This window comes from Bos grunniens, chromosome 1 (genome assembly GCF_055505025.1).
Source record: "Bos grunniens cultivar Pamir isolate PY7600 chromosome 1, Bosgru_T2T1.0, whole genome shotgun sequence".
NCBI classification, from domain to species: Eukaryota; Metazoa; Chordata; class Mammalia; order Artiodactyla; family Bovidae; genus Bos; species Bos grunniens.
Genome location: NC_141165.1, coordinates 115,446,935 through 115,471,391, shown reverse-complemented (window position 1 = coordinate 115,471,391; position 24,457 = coordinate 115,446,935). Strand labels below are relative to the sequence as shown.

Sequence of the window (24,457 nt, the reverse complement as noted above, 5' to 3'; positions counted from 1 at the left end):
GACAGAATTCTACCTATGAAAGAATGAGAAGATAAGACATGTCTTCAGTCTTGGAAGGGCACTAGTGGGGCAACAGCAGGAACATAGACATAGGACCAAACCCACTGGACCAAGATGCACAGATTTCCTCAAAGTGGACAGGACAAGGTCTAAATTATAAGAACTGAGTCAGAGCCTGTCCATCAATAGAATTTGTGCCTCTGGTTTGAGAAGATCACCCTGGGTACTGTAGTGGGTGAGCTCAGTGACCTCAGATGAGTAAACTGGGATGCTAATCTACACTGGAAGCCAAACAGATCCAAAATAAGACAGATTTTAAATACATAAATTAAGGAGACAGATAACATTTGCTGAGTGCCTATCATGTGTTGACAGCTAAGAGATGCTCATGTGTACTGTCACATTTAATTCCCTTAATACATGATACCTAGAAGCCAAAACTGGAGAGGTTTTCTCCTTTACAAAAGAATTCACAACATTGCAGTCCTCAGTATTTTTTCAAGGAAGGACAGATACTAAACCCATGTCTTAGAAGAGCATAAAACTTCACAAAGTACCAAAGTTGCCCAAGATCAATAAATTTCAATGGAGGAAAGAACATACCCCTCTGAGAGGGAGTGGGGATGTCATTTTAAAAGACTTGCACCAGATAATATTTGTGCACCGTAATATTTTAATTTGTTGATTTGGGGATACAAACAACAAAGAGATGCTCAGAGATGGGTTTATGTCTCAAAATCAATAATTCTCTAGAGAAAGAATATCCCCTTAGTGAAAGTTGTTTATATAAATACTCTGTTGTGACATCCCTCTGTGATTTGCTATAACTTCCCAGGAAAACATAACAGATTAAGGCAGAAGGCCCAAAATGCTGATTTCCCACCAGGGCTCTCCAAACCAGACCATTCTGCCACAGATAATCCCACTGACAAGAAATTGTAAAGTGATCTTTCAGGAAACACATTAATGCCTTCGTCAGTAAATTTTCTTATAATGAGTTTTCTAAATAACTAATGGTTACTCATTAACAGATTAACAGTGTTTTAACTTATTAAGATCGGAGAAGGCAATGGCACCCCACTCCAGTACTCTTGCCTGGGAAATCCCATGGGCAGAGGAGCCTGGTAGGCTGCAGTCCATGGGGTCGTGAAGAGTCAGACATGACTGAGCAACTTCACTTTCACTTTTCACTTTCATGCACTGGAGAAGGAAATGGCAACCCACTCCAGTGTTCTTGCCTGGAGAATCCCAGGGACGGGGGAGCCTGGTGGGCCACCATCTTATGGGGTCGCACAGAGTCGGACACAACTGAAGCGACTTAGCAGCAGCAGCAGCAACCTCTTAAGATAAATAACTAATGGTTACTCATTTTCAGTATTTTAACCTATAAAGATTTAAAAATAAAGAGAAAAAAGGCAATGTATCTAGCCTATGCTTTCCTAAAATGTATTCATCATGCTTTTACTTTCTTAAAAAGTAGTTATTTTAACTCTTCCTTACTACTCGAGATGATCCCTGTAACCATTGACCTGAGAAATATAATAAGAGTGTCCTTATCTTCTTTGCTATCTGTCATCAGGCTCTCTGTTCACACAGTTTATGTATCAACTCATATGGCCCATCTCCTTACAATTTATTCTGAGCTGAGACACTGTAGGCAAATATTAAAATCATCATATTTTACTGTTTTGTGATCATTAAATCGAGTCCTCTCATTTTGCATATCAAAAATAAAAGACTAGGAGTTAAGATTTGCCCATGGTCACACAATGGGTTATGGTAGAGCTGAATCTCACTTAGAATCTGCAGCTCATATGGAAAAACATTAGTCAAAATTGTGATTAAAAATTCCTTAAACTAATCTTTTAAGCATGGTATCTATGTTTTCTGTACTATAATTTTTATACTCCTTGGAGTTTGGGTACTACAGAGACAGACTGAGGAAATAAGAAAAGGAAAGTCTGCAGGCAAATTGGTGTCTATTCAAGCCATTTGCTTTTAAGATAACCATCAAATCCAGTGAATGAGAAATGAGAGATTTTTATTGTGTTCTTCTTTCTCAATGGAATTTTTCCATTTGGTTTTAGTATTAAGCCTCTATAACATTATGTTACTATATTTCAATTGATTGTTCTCTCTGCTGAAGATTAGAGGATTAGGTTTTAAAACTCAGATGTGAGTTAAATACAACTATAATATCAGTGCAACTCCATGAGGGGTATAGAGTGTACAGATACACAGGGCTCCGGGTGCCACCTTTAGCACTTTTTCCTGCTACAGTCTCTCTACCTAATTACAAATCAAGCTCTGGATATGACTTGAAAAACAGAAAAAAAAAGGTTTGCCAACAAACTTTTCAGTAGTGATATCCAGTTTGTTTACTTCCTGTTTCTCCTTTGTTCTCTAGTGATTAAGTTTGCTGCAAAAGGGAGGTATTAGTAAATTAGAAGGCTTTTGAGCCTTTTCAGTCATTTTGATTAGCATCTTTGGTAACTTCTTTTTTTCTCATAAACATATGGCAAAGCAACATGCACTGTTCCAATAATTATGATTTCAAGTCTAAGGTAGTATTTGTTTATTCTTGAAACCTGAAACAAACATCTGGTGCTTAATGCTTTGAGAAAAAAAGCACCTTAGTGCATTATCTCTGTCTATGATTCAAGACCATGAGCAAAAATATTATAAGTAGATGAGATTAAGCCACAGGAGTTTGTTGGGCCATTCAGTTTTTTTTTTTTTTTCATTCAGTTTTTTTTTTTTAAGTTTTTAAGAACTAAACTTCATTTCCTCTAAAGTAGGAAAGGCAGTAGAGATGGTGCAATAATCTTAAGGACCTCTTCCTTTCTGCTTCATCTTGTACTTTATAGAAAGAGTATATCTACTGTAGGTCCTCTCATTAGAAAAAGAAAGATTTGAATGTTTTCTTATCACCATCCCGTATATGCTCAGAATTATTGACAAACAGACAGTGCAGTTTGTGTATACGCTCAGGTTCATGTTACCATGCATTTTTTTGTTAACGAGAATGGTATCTCCTACATTAAAAATTCTTTACCAATTTTTTTTAATACATCTTATTTTAAGGTTTATGCTAGCTCACCCTTTCTATTGCAGTATGACACCTGGGATAAAATTTGAAATGAAGATGTACTGTCCTCTGCATTGTTGCTCATCTTAGGGGGAAAATTGGTTATTTTAAATATTTTAGTATATTAGTATAATTTTTCAGTGTATTTGTCTGTTAAGGCTACCATAGCAAATACCACAGACTGGGCAGCTCAAATAATAGAAATTAACTTTTCATAGTTGTGTTGGTTGGACATCCAAATTCAAGGTATTGGCAGTTTTGGCTTCTCCTGAGACCTCTCTCCTTGGCTTGCAGGGGGTCAGCTTCTTGCTGTGTCCTCACATGGCCTATCTCCTGTGCCTGCACACCACTGCTGTATCTTCCTCTTGTAATAAGGACACCAGTCATGTTGGATTAGGGCCCACCTTCCTGATCTCATTTACATTTATTACCTCTTCAGAGGCCCTAGATCCAGATTACAGTCACATTGAGGGTTAGTGTTTCCACATATGAATTCTGGAGGAACACAATTCAGTCCGTAAATGTGTAGAAATGCTTATTAATCAAATATTCTGTAATATCTTCCCCTTGAGGAAAAAAATAAAATCTTAGGAAGGAAAGTGCTAAAATTATCATTTATATGTGTTATCAAGTTATAGGAAATATAAATTTATATGTGACTCCTTTATATGAGATGTCATTTATAAGTGAAAGCACATAAAATAACCCTTAACTCCATTTTTCAGCCTGTCTCAATAGAACTCACAAAGATTTAGTGAAGAAACAACCCAGCAGACTAGCAAGTCACACTTCCACATACTATTTGCCAGGAGAGACCAAGAAATAACCAGAATCAGAAATTCTAGGTGAGGCTGCTGCTCATGCCTCTGTTCTGAGGTCAGATCTACAGATTGTTAACTTATTCTCTGGGAAGTGTGGATTCTATATTTGAAAGCAACCTGAGCCTGACTTAAGTGGCTTCAAAAAGCACAGCCACAAGCCTGAGGAGCTTCAGCCACAGCACAATAAAACAAAGGCTGTTGCAGTGTTAGTACATGAATACAAGTTGAGTAAGCTTGTCCCTTCCTAAGGTGTAGACCACCTAGTTTTTTCAGAACACCGTGTTCTGTCAGATCATTTACAATGTTCCCATTTCTTAATTTTTTTAATTCCCTTTGGTTAAGGGTTGCCACATGTAGTGAATAAACGGTGGCTCAGAAGGCAAAGAATATGTCTGCAATGCAGGAAACCTGGGTTCCATCCCTGGGTAAGAAAGATCTCTTGGAGAAAGGAATGGCTACCCACTCCAGTATTCTTGTTTGGAGAATCTCCATGAATAGAGGAAGCCTGGCAGGCTACAGTCCATGGGGTCACAAAGAGTTAGACACAACTGAGCAACTAACACTAACAAAAATATAAGATGCCCAGTTAAATTTGAATTGCAGGTAAACAATGAATATGTGCATGCATGCTCAGTCACTTCAGTCATGTCCAGCTCTTTGTGATCCTATGGACTGTAGCCCGCCAGGCTCCTCTGTCCATGGAATTCTCCAGGCAAGAATACTGGAGTAGGTTACCATGTCCTCTTCCAGCTTCCTAGGAAGCCAGCCCAGGGATCAAACCAGCATCTCCTGTGGTTCCTGCATTGCAGGCGGATTCTTTACTGCTGAGCCACCAGGGAAGCCCAAACAATGGATATATTTTTAGTATAAATATGTCTCATCTGATATTTGGGACATACTTGTACCAAAAAAAAAATTCCTTCATGGGACACACTAATATTAAACAAAAGTATTTGTTATCTGAAATTCAAGTTTAACTGTGGGTCCTCTATTTTATCTGGCAACTCTACTTAACAAGAATGAATCCTCCTCTTGCATCTCCCTTCCTGGACTCACCACCCTCTTAAACTTCTATCACCAACTTTGTATATTTAATTTCCTGCTCTTAATTTGGCACTGCCCCCAAGGGTGAAAACCCCATTTCAGGCTCCCTTGCATTATACTAATGTGATATATGGTAGATTGTTGTTGTTTCATTGTTGTCCAATTCATCTGAGACCCTATGGGCTACAGTCCATGGGGTCATAAAGAGTCGGACACAACTTAGCGACTAAGCACATCACAGCATGGACTGTACCAGGCTCTGTCCATGGGATTCTCCAGGCAAGAATACTGGAGCAGGTTGCCATTTCCATCTCCATGGGATCTTCTTGACCCAAGGATGAAACTCAGGTCTCCTACATTGGCACTCAGAGTTAAAACATTAAAGTTGGCTTGATCCACCTTTTCCCCCATGCTGAAATATTTACATCTTTATATCAATGCCCCATAATACTACTTTGATCACATTAGCTAATATTGTGTGCTTAATAACATGGGAGAAGGCAATGGCACCCCACTCCAGTACTCTTGCCTGGAAAATCCCATGGACCGAGGAGCTGGGTGGGCTGCAGTCCATGGGGTCACGAAGAGTCAGACACGACTGAGCGACTTCACTTTCACTTTTCACTTTCATGCATTGGAGAAGGAAATGGCAACCCACTCCAGTGTTCTTGCCTGAAGAATCCCAGGGATGGGGAGCCTGGTGGGCTGCCGTCCATGGGGTCGCACAGAGTCGGACACGATTGAAGCAACTTAGCAGCAGCAATAACATGGGAAAGAATCTCTAAGCCTCTAAATTTCTAAACCCTGGGCTCAGTCAACTCACCTGTAAAATAAAGGGACCGAATCAAGGTATTTTCCCCCAAGGCACCTTTAAACAGTTCCTTGCCACAGGTCTTTAAAATGCGGATTCTGTTAATGTTCTCATTTGCCTTGTGAAACCTAATTATTACTATTTTGAGTGAACTTCTCTTCCCTTCAAGTAAGTAGTGTTTCAGTCAGTTAAGTCACTCAGTCATGTCCAACTCTTGGCAATGCCATGGACTGCAGTACACCAGGCCTCCTTGTCCATCACCAACTCCCAGCGCTTATTCAAACTCATGTCCATTGAGTCGGTGATGCCATCCAACCATCTCATCCTCTGTTGTCCCCTTCTCCTCCCGCTTTCAATCTTTCCCAGCATCAGGGTCTTTTCCAATGAGTCAGTTCTTCACATCAGGTGGCCAAAGTACTGGAGCTTCGTATCTTCAGCATCAGTTCTTCCAAGGACTATTAAGGACTGATTTCCTTTAGGATGGACTGGTTGGATCTCCTTGCAGTCCAAGGGACTCTCAAGAGTCTTCTCCAACACCACAGTTCAAAAGCATCAATTCTTCAGTGCTCAGCTTTCTTTTTGGTCCAACTCTCACATCCATACATAACTACTGGAAAAACCATAGCCTTGACTAGATGGACCTTTGTTGGCAAAGTAATTCTCTGCTTTTTAATATGCTCTCTAGATTGGTCATAGGTTTTCTTCCAAGCAGCAAGCGTGTTTTAATTTCATGGCTGTGGTCACCATCTACAGTGATTTTGGAGCCCCCAAAAATAAAGTCTGTCACTGTTTCCATTGTTTCCCCATCTATTTGCCATGAAGTGATGGGACTGGATGCCATGATCTTAGTTTTCTGAATGTTGAGTTTTAAGCCAACTTTTTCACTCTTGTCTTTCACTTTCATCAAGAGGCTTTTTAGTTCTTCTTCACTTTCTGCCATAAGGGTGGTGTCATCTGCATATCCGAGGTTATTGATATTTCTTCTGGCAATCGATTCTAGCTTATGCTTCATCCAGCCCAGCATTTCACATGATGTGCTCTGCATATAAGTTGAATAAGCAGGGTGACAATATACAGCCTTGACGTAATTCTTTCCCTGTCTGGAACCAGTCTGTTATTCCATGTACAGATCTAACTGTTGCTTCTTGACCTGCATACAGATTTCTCAGGAGGTAGATAAGGTAGTCTGGTATTCCCATCTCTTGAAGAATTTTCCACAGTTTGTTGTGATCCACACAGTCAAAAGCTTTGACATAGTCAATAAAGCAGAAATAGATGTTTTTCTGGAACTCTCTTGCTATTTCGATGATCCAACAGATGTTGACAGTTTGATCTCTGGTTCTTCTGCCTTTTCTAAATCCAACTTAAACAACTGGAAGTTCATGGTTCACGTGTTGTTGAAGCCTGGCTTGGAGAATTTTAAGCATTACTTTGCTAGCATGTGAGATGAGTGCAATTGTGCAGTAGTTTGAGCATTCTTTGGCATTGCCTTTCTTTGGGATTTTAATGAAAACTGACCTTTTCCAGTCCTGTGGCCGCTGCTGAGTTTTCCAAATTTGCTGACATATTGAGTGCAGTACTTTCACAGCATCATCTTCCAGGATTTGAAATAACTCAACTGGAATTCCATCACCTCCACTAGCTTTGTTCCTTGTGGTGCTTCCTAAGGCCCACCTGACTTTGCATTCCAGTATGTCTGGCTGTAGGTGAGTGATCACACCATCATGATTATCTGGGTCCTTAAGATCTTTTTTATGTAGTTCTTCTGTGTATTGTTGGCACCTCTTAATATCTTCTGCTTCTGTTAGGTTCATACCATTTCTGTCCTTTATTGTGCCCACCTTGGCATCTCTAATTTTCTTGAAAAGATCCCTAGTCTTTCCCATTCTATTTTTTTCCTCTGTTTCTTTGCACTGATCACGGAGGAAGGCTTTCTTATCTCTCCTTGCTAAGTAGTGTTTAGATTACTTAAGTAAGTAGTGTTGCGATTACTCCATTAAGGTCCTCCTCTTTAAAGTTGCTCGCCCTAAATTTCTCAAGAGCCAGAGAATCCACCTTTTATTTCCCTCCAGCCCACTCACCCTAATACCAGACTTTGAGCACACCAGGTGACCAGATGATGTGATCATGAAAGTGCTGATAATGATGAAACAATTCTGTCAGGGCGGGTTTTCTGACTATCATTCCTTTCTTGGGAATTGAAGTCCTCTCCACCGGGTCGGAGACCGCCGTCTGGGAGCCACTCCTTGTTCTCTTCCGCCATCTAGTGGCACCAGGCTTGTTCTCCTCGCTCAACTTGCTGTTCAGAGCTGCAAAGATTTCAAAGATTGTAAATCAAACGGATGAATTGTTTAATTCTTGTCATTACAGTAAAAAGGGCTTATAGCGTGTTTTGAGAGATAAAAATGTAATGTATTGATAAAAAAATAAGTATAACACAATAGAAGACTTTAATACCTGCACAGTATAGATTAAATTCATGTAATTTAATCTCTTTAATATGTTCCAATGTTAACTTAAAGACAAAGTACAAAATATAAACTAAGCTAAGGAGTTCTAAGGAAAGATTATCTTTCTCACGGGCTTCTGTATAATGTTCATGGATTTTTAAATTTCAAATAAAAGTGATCAAAGCAAGTTAAAAAATGAAAGGAAAAGGAAATAAAGTTCTGATAGACATTAAATTGTTTAGAGAGAGAAATCTCAGCTCTTTATTTAACCATTTGACTTCAATTAAGTTAGAACTTATTATCATTATTATTTATACATGCAATACAATGTTTAATGAATGTTGAATTCAGTTTTAATGTTCTTTAATGTAGAACTTTCTTCAGATGGCATGATAGTGAATTTAATTGTGTGATTCAGAAAAGTGAAAATAAATTTCTCTAATTAATGAAATAAAATATTTCTGAAGTGTGACTTATATCCCAATTAAACCTTTTATTTCTGACATTTTAACATTGTTCTGGTTTTAGTTTTCTTTTTATTTAAAATGCCAATGCTATCATGCAGTGTTTAGGTTTTTCTAATAAAAATGTATTTAATTGCAGTGCCACTTCAACCTTTAATACACTTGTGACCCAGCTGTAAAAATCTTCAATTTGTTTTCCAGGGTGGGAAAATTCCCATAAGGTGGACAGCCCCAGAAGCTATCGCCTACAGAAAATTCTCCTCAGCAAGTGATGCATGGAGCTATGGCATTGTCATGTGGGAGGTCATGTCCTATGGAGAGAGACCTTATTGGGAAATGTCTAACCAAGATGTAAGTGCCATCCGTAGTTAACCGCCACTTTGTGAGTACAGACACATTATCAATGATGAAGAAACACCATTTGTCCTCACTCAGATTAGCCCTTATCTTCCTGAGAGTTGTCCAGGGTTTGTGGCTGAAGTTGACTAGCCTTTCACTCTGAGCTGTGTTTGGTGTGGTAAGGGCCGGCTGATGGGCTTTGTCATGTAAGTACCTATCCATGTCTTACATCTAATACTGAACACACATGTGGTTCTAAGGAAGCCTGACTGTGCTATGCAACAGCCTTGCCCTACAAGTATCAAAAAACAAAGAATAATGTTTACCTTTCATTTCTTCCTTAGGGCAATTTAATGTAGCACTGTGAAGAGCAAATTAATTTAGGAGAAAATTTAGCAGAAAAATATTAAATGCTTTCAGGCAATGTGTTATCAATACATCATCTAATACTATGGTTCTTTGGAGATACATGACCCTTTTTGCAATCTATTTTACCTGTAAAAGTTACCTTGCTGCTGCTACTGCTGCTAAGTCGCGTCAGTCATGTCCAACTCTGTGCGACCCCATAGATGGCAGCCCACCAGGCTCCCCATCCCTGGGATTCTTCAGGCAAGAACACTGGAGTGGGTTGCCATTTCCTTCTCCAATGCATGAAAGTGAAAAGTGAAAGTGAAGTCACTCGGTCGTGTCCAACTCCCAGCGACCCCATGGACTGCAGCTCACCAGGCTCCTCCATCCATGGGATTTTCCAGGCAAGAGTACTGGAGTGGGGTGCCATTGCTTTCTCCAAAAGTTGCCTTGGTGGCTAATAATATTATAGAAGAGGGTAGTTCGCACACATTTGACCTCTATGGACTGTTGGACGTGGTAGAGACAGTAGTCAAAATATGCTAGAATCCTGACAATGCAAGTGAATGTGCTGTCAGATCTGCAGATACATTTTCATACCCCATTACCTCAGCCCAGAATCCAGACGCTGTCCACTCACCTGCCTTCTTCGAAGTATTTAACAGTTTCTGAGACAGTGGTAATGGGAAGTCAACTCTGATGGGATTCTGAATGTTCTCAGATGGAAACAAAGACTGTGTGGGTATGGATTCTTTAGAAAATCCATAGACGTAGTCAACTCTTGTCACATCTCTTCTGTTTTTTCCATTCAACTGCTTGAGCCTCACCTCCACACCTCATACTCATTATCCCATCCCAACCTCAAGTGGTCCAAATATCTTAAAGGTTTGTTCAGTGACAGAGAAAGGTTAATCTTTTTAAATGCTGGACACCAATAAGACTGGGTTTTGGTTAGCTCACCATGACTTTTATTTCTCCCTGACTTGAAGTGTTAATTCCAAAGCCGAGTGCCTGCTCTTGTGCCTACTGACTCTGGAGAATGCCAGGTCCAGAACCTACATGTAGCAGGTTCAAGATCATCAAACGCTGTGCAACCATGCTCTTTAAAGCCCTTCATAAAAACACAAAGCCAGGTGGCTTAGTCCTGCAGAGCATTTTCCCTTAAGTACAGAGTGTGGCATGACCAGCAAACTTTGATACACTCCCAATATTTAAACTTTTTTAGATCCAGGCCATTTACTGTCCCTAAAGGAATTTTATTTGAAGGACCTTGTTGCTCTTTCCTGCCTCTGGGCCTTGTTTGGAGCAACTTGTGTCCATCTCTGCTTCTTAAAATTGAATCTCAAGAGCAGAAATTCATCCCTTCACTCCCAGGAAGAACTCATCTTTTTTTAACCAGCTATCCAAGGTAACAGACACCCTGGATTTAGTCACCATAGTTCCTACTCTACTCTTAACCCAAGATAAGGCTTGCCTGCTTGTCCTACTATGACATGACTGCTGCTGCTGCTGCTGCTAAGTCACTTCATTTGTGTCCGACTCTGTGCAACCCCATAGATGGCAGCCCACCAGGCTCCGCCATCCCTGGGATTCTCCAGGCAAGAACACTGGAGTGGGTTGCCATTTCCTTCTCCAATGCATGAAAGTGAAAAGTGAAAGTGAAGTATAGGCCATTCAAGCAAATCTCTAAAATAAAAAGTCCTCCTCCAGATGAATGAAAATCCTCACTGCACAGAAGAGCCCTCAGTTCAAGTACCTTCCTTAACTGGTGTTCCATATAGTCCTTATCTTAATCAGTTCTCTGTCAGACCTAAAATAAAAAATTACCTATCTCAGAGGACTCCAAACTTTACTAATAATATACCCTTGCCGGTAAAAATTTCTTGAGCATTCACAACTGACATATGTGTATTTATCTGCACATTATATACAAGTCCTACTGTACTAATACATTCATTTTTTGTTTAAAAAGTAATTTGTTGAGTATCTTCTCAGGAAGTAGAGATACAAAGGAAAACAAACTGGATGGACCTTTTATGAAACTGAGGTTTAGGGAGGTGACATGATTTCCCTAGAATCACATAGTAAGTGCTTTGACAGTGATACTAAAAAAAACAATTCTAATAACCTTCTAGAAGTCATGGGCAAGGAGGAGGAAAGAGGAAATAACTGCCTCTTTCATGGTGGTTTAGTTTATGTCCGTAGGCCAGTGATTTCTTGCCCTCATTGAGTTTATATTCTAGCAAGAGGGAAACAGACTTTACACAAAGTAAATCAGTAAAATATGTAATATGTAACATGATCATTAGTGTGTGGGGAGAGAAAAGTGAGAAAGGATAAGAAATGTTAGGAATTTGATTTTAAATATATAAATACATTGCCAAATACAGTTGTAAAAGTCATTTCATTTTGATCATAGAAGTCAGAGTCATTCTTATTAGACATGCATAAATAGTCTTTCTTACAGTAAGACGGGGCTTCCCAGGTTGCACAGTGGTAAAAATTATGCCTGCCAATATGAGGGATGCAAGAGACTTGAGTTCAATCCCTGGGTCAGAAAGATTTTCTGGAAAAGGAAATGACAACCCACTCCATTATTCTTGCCTAGAAAATTCCATGGACAGAGCAGCCTGGTGGGCTTCAGACCATGATGTCACAAAAAGTTGAATGCGACTGAGCTCATGCATGTGTGCGTGCACGCGCACACACACACACACACACACTCTTGTATAAGACAGATAAACATAAAGAGAAGTTCTATTATTTTTTTATGTCTCCTGGATTATCATTTTACCACATGGGGTACTTTGTACCACCAGTTTGGTAACCACAGCCACCATTAGGTAGACTATAATTCAGCCATGAAAAGTGCCTCAGTTTAATGACCAACAAATATAATAAAAGGATGAGGTTAAATGATATTTAATATCCTTTTAACAGTAACATGCTATGTCTTTATAATCTCTGAAGAAATAATTATCATATTTGTCTCAGCAAAGAAATAGTTCACATCATTCTTTTCTTCAGTTTAGGAATTTCTGTGAGGGTACAAGAATCCGATAGAACCTCCACAGAACAGAGCGTGTACAAGTGTAGATCCAGATGACAAGACAAATTTTCTAGGAGAGCAACTTCTGAGAGAAAAGGCCCAAAGGCGTAATTTCCATCACAGACCCCCTTGTAAACGGTCCTTAGTTGCTGCCTAGAGCAGTCCAAAATCTGGTGTCAGCTCCTCCCTTCCTGGATCATGTCCAACAGTTTACCCAGTCATTCTGGCCATGTGTGTTGATGATCTGTGTCCAGGATGAGCATTTAGAGAGCGATTCTGTCTGTTAAACCTCATATGGCCATAAAGACCATATCTGGAATCAGAAGAAGTTGCTGCAGCCAGGAATAGACTCCTGACATTAAGCCCATCTTCATTCATTCTGTGTTGTCAGTGTCCACAGTGCAAGGCTGAAGGCTCCCTCCACCCAGTGCTTTGTTGTTTTTCAAGGACTAGATAAGAGCTAAGCTAGTTCTTTTCATGGCCTTTGAGTGGCTACCAAAGAATATGTAAGCAAGAATTGGAAACAAGGAGGAGAACAGAAATTTCTGAGGGGAGGGAAAAATGCCAAACCCTTGAGGTCCTCAGATCAATATAAGAGAGGAAAGTACTAAGAGCTAAAATCTTTTATGTATTTTGTGAATATATTTCCTGCTGCAGTGAAGAGAGTTGAAATTCTGTTTAGCTTAACATATTGGAAGTCAGTGTATCTGTGACAGATCCTGTAACCAGAATTTCTGTTTGAAAGCAGAAATAGCTCAATCAAAACTTTCTGAGCTGCTCTCTCCAAATACTGGTTATTTCCTATTTGTCCTGAATTTCTCATGTTTGGTCAAAGTTCAGTCTTGTATTTGACTTTCTGTAACCACGGTGTGTTTTAAATAAGAAAAGTCATTTTTAGACAATAAAAGTTCAACTATTTTCTGTTTGAATATTTTATATTTTTATTACATTTTGTGGAGTTTAATTTAAGGGCTTAGCTAAATATGGAATGTTAACATGGTTTAGGATTTTAAATGAGTTTAGGAAATTTCAGGTAGTTTTTATGAGGTAGTCCCTTCATTCTGCAGACTGTGGCATATTTTATTGCAATGAACAATTCTGAGTTTGCATAGTCTATTTTAGTGAATAATATAATGAGTTTCCCAAAGGTCAGTAGTAATGTACATTAGGGAATATACATAAGGAAATGAGAAAAAGCAGTGCAGAAGACTAGTCCATGTATGGCCTACCAAGCATAACAGTAGATGCCATCTGCTTAGCCATTCAGCAGTTACTGACTAAACTCATGCCAGTCACTGGGCATGTGGGTAGTTCTGGAGAACTTGAAAATCCAGCCCTCACTCTCAAGAAGCCCTCTGTGTAGGTGAGAAGATGAAGTTCTGGCATTTCTAAGTCATGCTCCTGCCCCCAAGTAGAATGTATACTCCTCAAGGATAGACTCAGGCCTTCTTTTTTTTTTTTTTTAATATAAACAACATTGTGTGAATGCAACATAGTTATTTTTTAACATATGCCCAAAAAAGCATGCATGCCCTATTATTTAAGGTATTTTTGATTATATAAGCTTTCCCAGTGGTTCCACAGGTAAAGAATCTGCCTGCAAAGCAGGAGACATAGGAGACATCGGTTTGATTCCTCAGTCAGGAAGATTCCCCTGGAGAAGAAAATGGCAACCCACCACAGTATTCTTGCCTGAAAAGTCCCTTGGACAGAGAAACTCGAGGGCTGCAGTCCAAAGGGTCACAAAGAGTTGGACACTACTGAGCAACTAAGCACAAGCAATTATAAAAAGCACCTGATACATAGAAGGTATTTAATTAATTGGTGGTAATAATCATAGCTTGCAATTTCTGAATTTACTGTGAGTCAATTATTGTAGATTATTGACTCATTTAATCTTCAAAATAATTCTCTAAGGTTGAAACTATTTTTATTCCCATTTATAGATAAAAGGCTTTCTAAAAAATTTAAGCAACTTACCCAAGGTTGTATGTTAAGTCACTTCAGTTGTGCCTGAGTCTTTGAGACCCTGTGGATTGTAGCCCACCAGTCTCCTCTGTCCATAAGATTCTCCAGGCAAAAATACCAGAGTAGGTTGCCGTGCCCTCCCCCAGGGGATTTTCCTGACCCAGGGATCGAACCTACTTCTCTTACGTCTCTTGCATTGGCAGGTGGGTTTTTCACCACTAGTGCCACCAGAGAAGCCCCAACCCCTGATAGAACTGAAGTTGGAGACCCCTGTTTTCCCCAAAGTGTGTGCTTTTACCCCTGAGCTATACTGTAGAAGTCTTAATTTTCAAAGGAGTCTCTATACCACACAAGCTCTATGAAATGAGATCAAAGCATCTTTAATTATGTATGCCTCTGTGTCACAGTAGAAGTGTTTCTATTATTTCCTATCAGCAAGAATGTGGATTGACTCACTGTTGTTTGAAAGTATAAATCTTTTCAGCAGTACTTTTTGTCTTGATGTTAAAAATTTATAAAATGTACTGTATTATATTTCTTAACAATGTTCAAGGCAGTAGCTTAAAATAAAATTCTAATGGTCCACATATTTAGCCTATTACCAGAAACATGCCACAGGCACATTGAAGGCACAAATTTCCTCGCTATTTTCTAAGATTTTTAACTTTTTTTTTTAATGTATCATAGTATAATGTTTTATGTTATTTGCATCCGAGTTCAAGATAACTGTTGTTTACTACATAATAGGAGTACATTGTAATGCTAGGAGCTACACTGGCTCCAAAGATGACACCAGGGGTATTGTAGTTCTTCCAACACTTATATTATGGAATGTGCTTAACTGAAGAAAATGCAAGCAAAACATGAACAGCAGGCAACATTAAGTAACCAAATCCCCACAGAGCTAATATGTCGGGGAAAAACTTGCACCACGTAAATGGGGGGCGACTTTGCTCAAACAAATGATCTGAATGCAAGACTAGAGACTTGGGTTTTGTCTGTTTTGTTTTTCCCTAGCATATTTTTTTTTTTTTTTAAAGAAAGAAAAAATTCGCCTGGAAGCAGTTTGAAGCCCAAATGCCTCCTGGGTATGGTATCATTTAGGCATATGCTACTAAGCCTGTTCAATTTCCCAAAAAGAGAACCGCTATCAGAGAACATCTCGTTTGAGGTTTACTAGGAAACATAATGCTGCCTCAGTGTTTTTGTATTTTTTCTTCTCCTTACTTTTCAAAAGGTTTTATATAATAGTGAATTTTGCTTTAGATTGCTTTCTGAAGCTTACCTGAAGAAAAACAATACAATTCAACTTTAGGATTTTTAATAGATGATGTGGTTGGAAATAACCTTTGACCTTATCTGAATTGGTTCCTCTTTTCAAAAGTTGAGAAGGAAGAAAATTACCTTTTACCATATTTCTTGTTTGTCTTCATAACTCTAAAACCTTTCTCAATTATAGGTCAGTATTTTAACCAAGAATGGTGGATATATAGAATCCACTTACCTTCAAATGCAGTATGATTTTATGATTCAGAGAGTCCAATCATTTTCAATTTTTGTTTCTGATTAGATTTTCGAAACTCTGCTTTATTATGTAATGGTCCTTGTGTAATGATCTGTATAAGATACAGTAAATTGCTAAAAGCCCATTCCCATTATTTCAACCTTCCATATTACAGAGGGAATTTTTGTACTTATTTGAATATGTTTCTACCAAAGCAATTTTCAAAATGACCTTTTTCTCATTTTTTTAAATAATTCCTCATATTGGTACATAGGCAGGAGCAACATTTTAATTAAATATACACTAATTACACTAGCATAATGCATGTCTGATACAGAAAGAAGAGTAACAGGGGATATTGTGAGATTCAATCTGTCACCATTGCAAATAATTCAAATAATAAAGTTCCAAGTAGAGAAAACCAATAACCAGTATGCTACTACCACAGTGTAATTTTCAAGGGAATTCTTTTTTTTTTTTTTTGCTGAAAGTATATACATACCAGAAACATTTTCATAAAAAAATTAACTATACCTTCCATTTCTGTTTGGAAGAAATTTACAATCTTTTGCTCTTATGATTTTTTATAATTCTTTGTTCTCTTTTAAAGCATATTTATAAAGAGGGCATCTTAAAATACTCTTTTACTGTATACTCATAAACTATGTTTCCAAAGATTTTAGGTATTTTTGCATGCGTGTGTGTTTGGTCATGTCCAGATCTTTGCGAATCCATGAACTGTAGCCCTCCAGGCTCCTCTGTCCATGGGATTTCCCAGGCAAGAATACTGGAGTGGGCTGCCATTTCCCTGTTCAGGTTGGGTATTTTTTATGGGCCCTTAAAGTTGCCTGTTATCTTTCTAAAATTGAAATGGTGCACCAGTGAAGAAATGTTTGTTTTAAGTTGTTTTTTTTTTTTTTCCCCCAGAGAGGACTTGGAAATATGAGCCTGAGTTTTAAGAATGTTGTCTTCTCATTCAAAAATGTTGATTTGGAATATGTCTTTACATTGTTTTTATATTTCAAAAAATATACTTTGTTGGTGGGAACCTGCCTAGTAAAGAATATCTTGGCCTGCCAAATCTTCCTAATCTTAGTTTACAATGATATACTTTGGCCCATCTGGATTTTTGTCTCCCTACACTTGGAGCTCTGTGGGAAACAGTCCTTTCAAGGTATGCCAAGTCTAGATTTGGCAGTCAAAGAACTTTGAAATCAAGAGATGTTACCAGAGATTCTGTAGATTAAGCCTTCAGTTTCACTGACCCTAGAAATACAGCTTTTTGAGCTGAAAGGCACTGTCACAAGCACTGAATCCAGGCTCTTTTTTTTTTTCTCTCTCTCTCTCTTAATGAGGAGACAGAGAATTGCCCAAGCACAGAGCTTGTTAGTGACATTTCAGACTCCAGGGCAGTTCATGTGACTCCTTCACTAATGCTCATTCCACTACTTACACACTGAAGCATAGTTGCATAGAAAGTTTTAATTATCTCAGTCTCAAGAAGTATGACTTTCAACTGTTAGGGCGGAAGATTTTCCAAACCATAAAACATATCATCAGCAACCTTTTAATCTATAAGAGGGCTACACTTTCTATAGTCCCCCATTTTGTCCACTCATTCAGCAATCTGACCGGTGTCTTTCTGAGGATGAACATTCTCCATTTTTATAGGTCCTTGACATTCTATTGAGACTTCCGTAAAATAAGATTGGAGAACTGTCTGAAGTATAGGGTTTTAAAAAATTGTTTATCTTAAAGTTAGAAAGGAAATGTTATGTTTCCATGCCCTAGTGATTTACAAATTATAAATTAGCCTCAGAAGAAGTGTTTTCTGTCTGTATCTTATTCTTTCACCACTCTTATGTGCTTAGTCTCTCAATTGTGTCCAACTCTTTGCGACCCTGTGGACTGTAGCCCACCAGGCTCCTCTGTCCATGGGATTCTCCAGGCAAGAATACTGGAGTGGGTTGTCATTTCCTCCTCCAAGGGATCTTCCCAACCCAGGGATCGAACCCACATCTCCTGTGTCTCCTGCATTGCAGGCAGATTCTTTACCTGATAAGCCATCAAGCGGCATGTTCACCACTCTATCCCCCTTTGTTTTTTTCAGTGTACACTGATTTTCATTTGAGTTTTGATTGCTTTCCACTGAATTATAATTTCTGTATGTTGAAAAATATTGACTAAGAGAGTAGGGATAAGATTTTAAATGTGATTTACTTATAACCACTTCTTTCCCTTCTTTTTTCTTTCCTTCTTTTCCCTGTGCAGTCACAACCTTTAAATTGCATATCAGAAAACTACATTGCCAGGGCTTTCAGTTTTACTGTTCTATAAATCTGAATGTCTTCATATCTCTAAGTAATCATCTCACGAAAAGTAAGGATATACTGGGACTCTGCTTCACCATCCACATTCAACTTGAAATTACAAATTTTCCACAAAGTCATGATGAATATTTAGAGAGAAGACAAAAATAGAATCATTTCACATTCCATTTACTATTGTACATTTAAGCCCTTGCTAAAATTTTGAGACAGTTTGTTTTAAAAGGAAGTATGAATAACTAAATTCACTGTGCTTCTCTTTGAGAGATATTGAGCAGTGTTATAACATAAAAATGGGATTACCTGCACAGCCCAAACATTTCTTGTTCAATGGCATTGTTCAGGGATATCTCAGTATCTTCCTATTGACTGTCTGCTCCTTGTTTGCCTCGTTTAATAAAAGGTTCACATTGTCTTCTTTGATTCAGAAACCTTCAGCGCAACTGGAAAACTCATCAGATTCAACAAGAGCAGAACAGTCTGCTACGTGCCCCAACTGAGCCTAGTGTTGATTCTAGGATGCTAAAAATTGTAGTGTCAATGATGAGGAACCAGTATGATCTATTTAGAATAACCCACCAGGTTTTAGATAATAACTTCTGACAAAATCTAATTCCTTCTACCTCTCTACAGAAGTTATCACTGCAGTCATTTTCATATTTTTTCACTTCACTTTAATTTTCTTCTTACACTTTAAAATAAGGGTATAACCTTGCATAATTCTTCTCCAAAGGATGACAGCCTACAACTATCATAAAACCATACTACTAACAAAATTCTCTCTAGTAATTATCACCCCTTCATATCCTAAAACAAATCTCATTTAGTCTTTTAGACAAAGCACTCCATATGCTGCTGGCTGCCTGTCAGTTCTTAAGTAGGGAACCAGAAATGCCTATAAAACAAAACTTCCCACAAAAGACATGTTTATGAGGATAAAGGTTAATAGACAGCTGCCATAGATCACATATATGACAAGTGAAGTTCACTCTTTGGTTTGACAAGGCATTGTTTTAGATGCCGGGAACTCATGGAAAAAAGAAATAGTTCCTGCTCTTGAACTCGGCTTGCCCAGCTCAGAGAGTGCAAGTATTTTGTGGCCAAAGCAGAGGAGAAGCAGGACCATGCCAGAGGTGAGGATTGAAAACCTGGGTCATAGTGAGCCGCTGCAGAATTCCAGATATGGAAGGAGTGTGATCACAGTTTCACATCAGCAGGATTGCTTCAGGTGCACTGCAGGAGTTATTGAGGGAATTAGAGGGGAGACAGAAAGACTAGTTAAGTGTCTGTTGCAGTGATCAAAATGAAAAATAAATCATTTGAAAAGAGGATTTGAAAATGGGCTGTATTTAAAGTATATGAACTTTAAATCAACATCTAAGTTAGTTTTGAGCACCAGGAAAGACAGAAGCCTAGAGGACCCACTGATCTCTAACTTAAATCACTGAAAAAAGAATGCTACCCTTTTCAGAGGACAGAAATGCCAAACTTAGGAACAAGGTTAGTTTTGAACAACAGCAAAAGAAAAAAAAAAAAAAATCATGTCACCTGCATGACAACTTTATGAAGTGGGATATCCCAGAGACAGTAGATGTAGAAATCTTGAGAGAAAGCCAAACCGGAGCTACAAGAATGAAAGTCATCAGCAGTGGGTGAGAGTGAAAGCATGGAGTGTGTAAATGTCTACGAGAAGCTCAAGAGTTAATTCTAGGGGATGAGTCTGGAATGCAGCACAAGACTCAGGACAGGTTTTTTTCTACCACTGTCGTGATTCAGAGGCTACCAAGGTGATAATATTGGTCCAGTCTTCAGGAAATTACTAGCTATGTGAATCTGACACAATCTGTTCATCAGTTAGAGCTTCAGATTTCTTACCTGCAAAATATGTATAACCACACTCACATAGAAGGTAAGCTATGTTAAAATACCTAGCCCAGAAATTGACATATAATAAGCTCTCAAAGTTTCATATTTTAACTTGAATCAGAAACCAGAAAGCTCATAGAAAATTTAACTCATGATCACTCCAGCCCCAAAATGGCTCCTCCTCCTTTGTTTCCTTGACCAAGCCAAAACCCTAGAAGTCAATCTTCTCTTCTCCCTCTACTTCCCTGTCTAATCTCACCTGAGTCCTACATTCCTGTCAAGTCAATCTACTGCTTGTACCCTATGGCCTCTGCTTCAACTAAGGCTATCTTGACTTCTTGCCTGGATCACTGCAAGCCTCCTTCCTGGCCTTCCCTGTCCTCCCACTCTTATAGTGCAGCCAGAGTGAGCTTCCAAAAGGCAAATCTAATGCCATCTACTTGCCAAAACCCTTCTCCCCTTTGCATAAAGTCTGTATTTATAGCATGAAAAATCATTCATGATCTCAAGAAACGTAGTTTTTACTTAACTTTCCAGCCTCAAATCTCACCATTCTTCTCTTTGAGGAATCTGGTCTAGTTACAGAAATCTACTTCAATTCCCTAATTAGATCACATCTCTTCTCTTAGACCCATCTAATCTCATGGACCCTGCTACCTTCTACATTCAGTTCACCTCCTCTGAGAAGTCTCCCAAAGGCTCAGATAGGTTCTCTTCTGACAAATTTCCATGACTCCCTGTTCTACATGGCATGTTCCATATTCATTAGATTATATATTTGATCACCTTCATTAGATTATATGTTTCCTAAAGACAGAGATGTTTCTTACTCATTATGCTATCCCTTATACATGGTATGTTTAATAGTACATTTTAAGTGATGAATATTTATCTCTTTGGATAAATAAAAAATCCATTAGAAATATGTTGTATCTTTTAACCATTTTTGAATCCTATTGCTCAAGTTTCTTCTCTAGCTCCTTGGTCACCTTCATTAGATTATATATTTCCTAAAGACAGAGATGTTTCTTACTCAATATGCTATCCTTTATACATGGTATGTTAATAGTACATTTTAAATGATGAATATTTATCTCTTTGGATAAATAAAAAATCTATTAGAAATATGTTTTATCTTTTAACCATTTTTTGAATCATATTGCTCAAGTTTCTTCTCTAGAGCCTTGGTCACCTTCATTAGATTATATATTTCCTAAAGACAGAGATGTTTCTTACTCAATATGCTATCCCTTATACATGGTATGTTAATAGTACATTTTAAATGATGAATATTTATCTCTTTGGATAAATAAAAAATCCATTAGAAATATGTTGTATCTTTAAACCATTTTTTGAATCATATTGCTCAAGTTTCTTCTCTAGCTCCCTTCTAATTCAAAACTTTTAGGTGTGTAGTGTTTGCCAGTTGAACTTCTCTATGTTTCTTTCCTTGTTTGTAAAGTGGGGATAAAAATAGTACCTACCACATAATATTACTGTGAGGATTAAAAGAGTTGACACATGTAAATCATTTAGAAATAGCACCTGGAAGTAGTCAAGAGCTCTCAATAATTGTTAGTAATTATTATTGTCACTGTTGTTGTTATTAGCATTTCCTCTAAGGTGGGACCTTCATGACTGACATCTGTCATGAACCAGGGCTCAGGACAAATTTCACAAAGTCACAAGTTAAAGAACAGGGAAAACTTTAAACCTAGAGGTCAGCAAGGAGAAATGTCATGAGTCCCCAAGTCTCCCAGTATCCCCACGGAAAGGCATGGTGGGACTAGACACTTGCTTAACACATTGTAGATAAAGGTTCCAGGTGAAGGACCCCACTTTCTTGTCACTGTCTCTTCCTACAGGATACTCATGAGAACAACTTTGTCAAAAGAGAATAGACAGCTTGCTTGGCACCAAGCAATCTGGATTTGGGTGTCAACTGTTTATAGGAGTTGTCTGGAAAAGTCAGCTCTCCAGCAGCTAAGGATGTTTGGGTCATGGGAAACAGTAAACCTTATGGACAGGAGGAAAAAGCCACCAGTCTTTACAGGAATCTGACTTTGGGTCCAATGCCTTCATCTTAGAGAAGAACATGACCCTGTCTCACTCATTGTCCAGCCAAACCAGAGAGAAATCAGGAGATCATTTTGAACAATAATGCTTGATGTCCCAATTTTTTATGAATATTTCTTTCTGAGGCACTTCAAATGCTGACTTGCTTCTGCTTTGACTCCCTCTTGGGTAGTTGAAACTCCAGATTTTCTAAGAGTCTGCTCCTATATCAAGACAAACCCCAAAATTTCCTCAAATAGCTTTTGTTTTGGTCAATAACATTAATTAATGCATCAGGTACCATAAATAGGGATAAATATACAAAATATAGACATGAAATTCCTGCTTTCAAGTATATTTCACCTGAGAAGAAGCAGGTGAAAAATTATAATACAGTGTAATAGATGCAATAATAGAAATGTGTACAGGACTCAGAAGCAGTCAGAAACTACTCTGTTTAGCCAGAGATTACATTTTGCAAACTATGAAGTAAATATGTTTTTGATTTATCCTTATTACAAAACTTAGGATTGGATTTGAAGTCCAGTTAGCAGATATACAACAAAAGATAAAATGGTAATCATCACTCCTAAAATTGATATAAAACAATAGGTATAAAACAGGAGAGGAAGACATTTTCATGAGAATTGAAAAGCATTCCTGCGGACTAGCCAGAGGACACGTTTGGAAGCTATAAGGAACTAAGTTCAGATTTCAGCTCTGCTGCCTATGCTGTGTGAATTTAGGCAAGTTTCCTAACTTATCTGAGTCTAAATTTCCTCATTTAAGAATAAGGATAATAATAACTACCATATTGAGTTATTTTAAGCAGTAAATGAAAAAAACATGCAAAGCATTTAGCACATGATACTTAATAAAGGCAGCTAATTTTTTTCTCAGACTATAACTTCACTTGTCATCTATTCTATGCACTTATAATTAGGTAACTCTGAAATTACATAGAGAGGTCTCTTGGGGTGGGATTTTAAAGTCTTTCTATAATGGAATTCTATCCTGTTTTTCTTAGTTATTTTTTAAAGCTATCCACAGTAGTTTTGATGCACTATAAGCATTTTTATACATATCCTGTTTTACTAAAATGTGTTGCAAAATGTGTTAAAATTCAGGCCTAGTCAGTAGCAAAAATAGAAAACAGATAAGAAAAAGCATCATATTTAATAATAGATATACAACGAACAGGAAAAAAAGCTAATATTCTGATACGTTAAAGTGTTCTGGTCACAGACACTGATGGGATTATGAAAAATTACCTATTACTAAAAAGCTAAGCTTAACAATTAAGAGGAGGTTCCTGCAGCTTATTATTGCTTCTTTTTACAGACTACTTCTAGCATAAATTATTGATATCTTAGAGTCATGTCAAATGGTGTCACATAAAAAAGAAAATGAGTTTTTTTTAAATTATAGAAAGTGAAAATGCATAGAGGGTGCTACAATAAAGAGAGCATTGATAACAATATTTACATTTGCATTTTTGTATTTTTGTTGTTGGCATGGGGAAGAGATGCGATTGCTTCTCTGTAAATATCAGGCTGTCCCTCAATTTTCCCATGTCAAAAATACAGAAGATAAACCATTACTTTTGTCTTTCCCCCAGAGATAATGTAAGAATAGTTACATGAATACTTTTGAACTCTTCATTTAAAAATAAACTACATAAATTCCAGGTCAATTTTACTGCATGATTAGGAAATTCCAGTGGATTATATATTAAAAAGATAAATAGTAAATATCTTACCTTATCTTGATGTGATTTCTTAAGTACGAAAAAAATAAAATAAAATTACTGTCATCTTGTTGTTACTCTTAACTTTGGCTTCTTAAGAGATTCCTTTCCCTAGAGCTGCATTGTCCTATATAGTAACCACTTGCCCCTGTGGCTGTTTAAAATGTGAGGTCAATTAATTAAAATTAAGTGGAAGTAAAATTCAGCTCCTCAGTCTTACTAGCCACATTTCAAGTGCTCAACAGCCACATGACCACTTGCTATCACACTGAAGAGAGGGAGTATTTCTGTCATCATGGAAAGTTCTGTTAGACAGTGCTAACCCAGAGGATACTCAGGCTAAATATCCTGTTGCTCTGTGGTCTTAAACTGAACACTGATAGCATTTTGAAGATTAAATTACCTTAGAAATTCTGGAAGGACTTCATAATCATGTCAGTGTGAGACTAGGGGAAAGCCAGAAGTAAGTGAAGAGGAATTAAATGGCAAATAAAGAAGAAAGAAGGAAGGATGGCTGCAAAAAGAATATGCACTGACATTATTATAAAAGAATAAAAAGTGATTCAGGAATTTAGG

General features: G+C 37.9%; 1 protein-coding gene and 1 long non-coding RNA gene across 6 annotated transcripts in view; one reads left to right on the top strand and one right to left on the bottom strand.

The window, feature by feature from the left end:
- Positions 1-24,457, top strand: part of EPHA6 (EPH receptor A6) — a 1,018,620-nt gene that overhangs the window by 977,981 nt on the left and 16,182 nt on the right. For all 5 annotated transcript variants that reach the window (XM_086411211.1, XM_086411193.1, XM_086411202.1 and 2 more), the window contains one exon: positions 8,880-9,029. In XM_086411211.1, coding sequence (XP_086267337.1) covers positions 8,880-9,029 — 150 coding nt within the window. The remainder of the gene's footprint in view (positions 1-8,879; positions 9,030-24,457) is intronic.
- LOC147380155 (uncharacterized) lies at positions 5,590-24,117 on the bottom strand. The gene is made up of 2 exons (XR_015167325.1): positions 23,894-24,117; positions 5,590-8,073 (listed from the first exon to the last, which is right to left on the bottom strand). It is a non-coding gene; the product is annotated as an uncharacterized LOC147380155 (long non-coding RNA).